The following is a 2911-nucleotide window of genomic DNA, read 5'->3' as shown; positions in this document are numbered from 1 at the left end:
GGTTTCTCTTTTTTTATGTTTTAACTAAAACGACATATTAATGTTTAAATTTAAAAATTTTTTTTATTTTATTTCAAAATTAAGTCCTTTAAGAGATTTATGAGAGTAAAAATAGTTTCTGATCTCAATTTTAATTGTGTCATTTTTTCTTCTCAATCTTAACACGTTCGCGCTGTCTGGGCTTCCCTTAGATTGTGTCTGCAGCTAATTGCGTACGAATTTCTCTATACTGGCATCATCCTGAATCGAATGCTTCCAATTCTTTTAGCAGCTGAAACAAATGATATTCACATTGAGATAAATCTTTCCATACAATTATCATTTGTTTGGATCACTGAAAGAAGAGTTGGGAGGACAATACGATTCGTGGACGATACCAGTGGAGAGTAATTCTTGCGCAATTAGCTGCAGACACAATCCTACTATTATATTTTTTATGAAAATGGGATTGCCAAATTGCTTATCCGCTGGCAAAAATACATTAATGTAGCAGGATACTATGTAGAAAAATAATTTGTTTTCTTTATATTTTTATTCTCGTCCAATAAATAATAAAAAAAATTTTTGTTTATATTTTATCCACCCTCGTATATGAAATATTTTGAAAACAAATATTGGTCATCTCGACGATATTGTGACCAAATAAAGTCGATCATAATTGAAAACAATATACAGTGAAATGATCATTGCGAAGATACGATATCCTTTATTTAATTCTTCTCACGTATTCTGTACGTAATGTGTATCAATAGTGTTTTGTTTATTTGATTGAATACACTGTGCGATCTCAATGTTTTATAGAATTCGACAATTTTTTTTTGTAACCTATTTATTTAAATTATCCTACTTTATTCTTTACGTATAAATGACAATGTTATTAATATTAAATATTTTTTAATTATTAGTATAAAATACAATTACGAACTCGTTACAATTATAAACTCGTTAATTATTTTTGTCATATCAATATAGGTCGACTCGCTCATATTATTTTCAATTATTATGTAAATGTCTTGTCAATATATAAATTACATAGGATATATATTATGTGAAATTGTTAAAACTTACAAAATTTTTCAAATTCCATTCACGTTCACACGCACAGATGTTAACGTTGATTTGGGCATTTATACATGCGAAACATGTACAATCAGTTCTTACGATCGCTCGCACGACAGCATTACATATGTCTTCTTGTTCTGTGAAGCATGATTTTGGAAATTCCCAATTTTACATAATGGGTAATTTGAGCAAAAAATTTTTTTTGAGCATCACTTTAATCAAAACAATATGGAGATAATAAAAACAATTGATGATAAAAACAAAAATTAACATAAGAATTTGAAGCAACAAAATATGATCTAATCCAAATATATTCTAATCTTTAGAAAGAATACTTTTTTAAAGATATTCTTTTTAAATAATTCATCAAGATATCCTTTTCAAACATTCTTTAAGAAAAAGTAAATATTCTAAATAAATAAACAATATTAATCTAAATAACTTCTATTTGCAAAAAGAACGTATTTAATTTAAAAAAAAAGAATATTAAGGTAACATATAAAATAAATAATTTGAGCTGATCAGGTAAAGATATTATATTATTACATTTTATTGCATAAATTTTGAAAAGCGATTTTTCTAAATTGTTTGCAATTTTATTTATAAATTCGAATTTTCAGATAAAGTGGAGAAACGACTACGAATTATTCTCAACGAAGGTTCTAAAAGTATAGTGGACTTCAACAATATGAAACCAGAAATACCGTCCTTTTATGACGAGAAGAAATTTCGGTTGGGACAGCAAGCCTTTAATAATAATATATTTTCCATGATGATTGCAAAACTTTGCGGCCTTGTGTCCCTTCTAGCGATTTCAACCATATTGGATGTAGTTATGTTTACCAAAAAAAGCGGTACTCCTTGTTTGGCGTATCGCAGATATGCAGAGACGGTACTTCATACATGTCTATGGCATAAAAAGGATCCCAACGGCAAACCAAATGAGTAAGATTTACACACACACACACACACACAAATAAAAGAAAATAAAAGTATTATTATACATATTTAAGAAAATACTGTGAAAGAAACACCTAAAATCTTAAAAATGAAAGTAGCATTAAAAAGTATTTTATACATATCTATATTAATACTATATTTAATAAATATATATATTTAATATACGTATATCTTTATAATTATTAATATAAAATGTACATGACAATACAAAATTACAGTTAAATATCTGAAATTTGGTAAAAATTAGGAGAGAGAAAGAGACTAACATTACACGTTAAATTTATAAAAATATATACATTTACTATTAAAGAATTATTTTGTTAAATAAAAAGTTTATCATAAAAAATAAATACTAAAAGTTATAATCAAAAAGTTACACGTATGTCAAACATGGAGGTGAAATTGGCAGTCTACTTATAGAAGTCTATGATTTATATGTGCTTAGTATCCATAGAAATTTTTCAATATGCAGTGTGTAAGACTCTTTCTAATTAGCATGATTGAGGAGTGTAAAACTTGAAAATTAGATCTTGCTTAACATTTTACACTTCTCAATTATGATAATTAGAAAGACCTTAACCCATTACATACCGAGAATATTCTGTGGATACTGAACACATGTAAATTAAAAAATGATATCACTAAAGATGATATAAAGGTCACTGATATCGCTAAAGATGATATAAAGGAAGTCAAAACATCCGATTGTCTTGATAATGGTATAAGGAAGCTACAAATTATTTTATATTATTTTATTTCGTATTAATTACTGTGCTGTTTATTACTCTTTTTTGCTTTTATAAATTTCTCTGTTGAAAAATCATAAATATTAATAATTAAATATTATAATTTAATATTAAATATTAAATTAAAAATATTAAATTAATAT

The 2911-nt window shown here is 26.0% G+C and overlaps 1 protein-coding gene across 1 annotated transcript in view; it reads left to right on the top strand.

Annotated features, from left to right (window-relative positions):
- The window catches only part of LOC108753903, a 9373-nt gene that overhangs the window by 4058 nt on the left and 2404 nt on the right, over nt 1–2911 (top strand). Inside the window, exon 2 of the mRNA XM_018495879.1 lies at nt 1683–2007. Within this exon, the coding sequence (XP_018351381.1) occupies nt 1683–2007 (325 nt within the window). The remainder of the gene's footprint in view (nt 1–1682; nt 2008–2911) is intronic.

Source organism: Trachymyrmex septentrionalis, unplaced genomic scaffold, assembly GCF_001594115.1.
Source record: "Trachymyrmex septentrionalis isolate Tsep2-gDNA-1 unplaced genomic scaffold, Tsep1.0 scaffold73, whole genome shotgun sequence".
NCBI classification, from domain to species: Eukaryota; Metazoa; Arthropoda; class Insecta; order Hymenoptera; family Formicidae; genus Trachymyrmex; species Trachymyrmex septentrionalis.
Note: the sequence above shows the minus strand (reverse complement) of the source record. Positions and strands in the feature narration are given on the sequence as shown.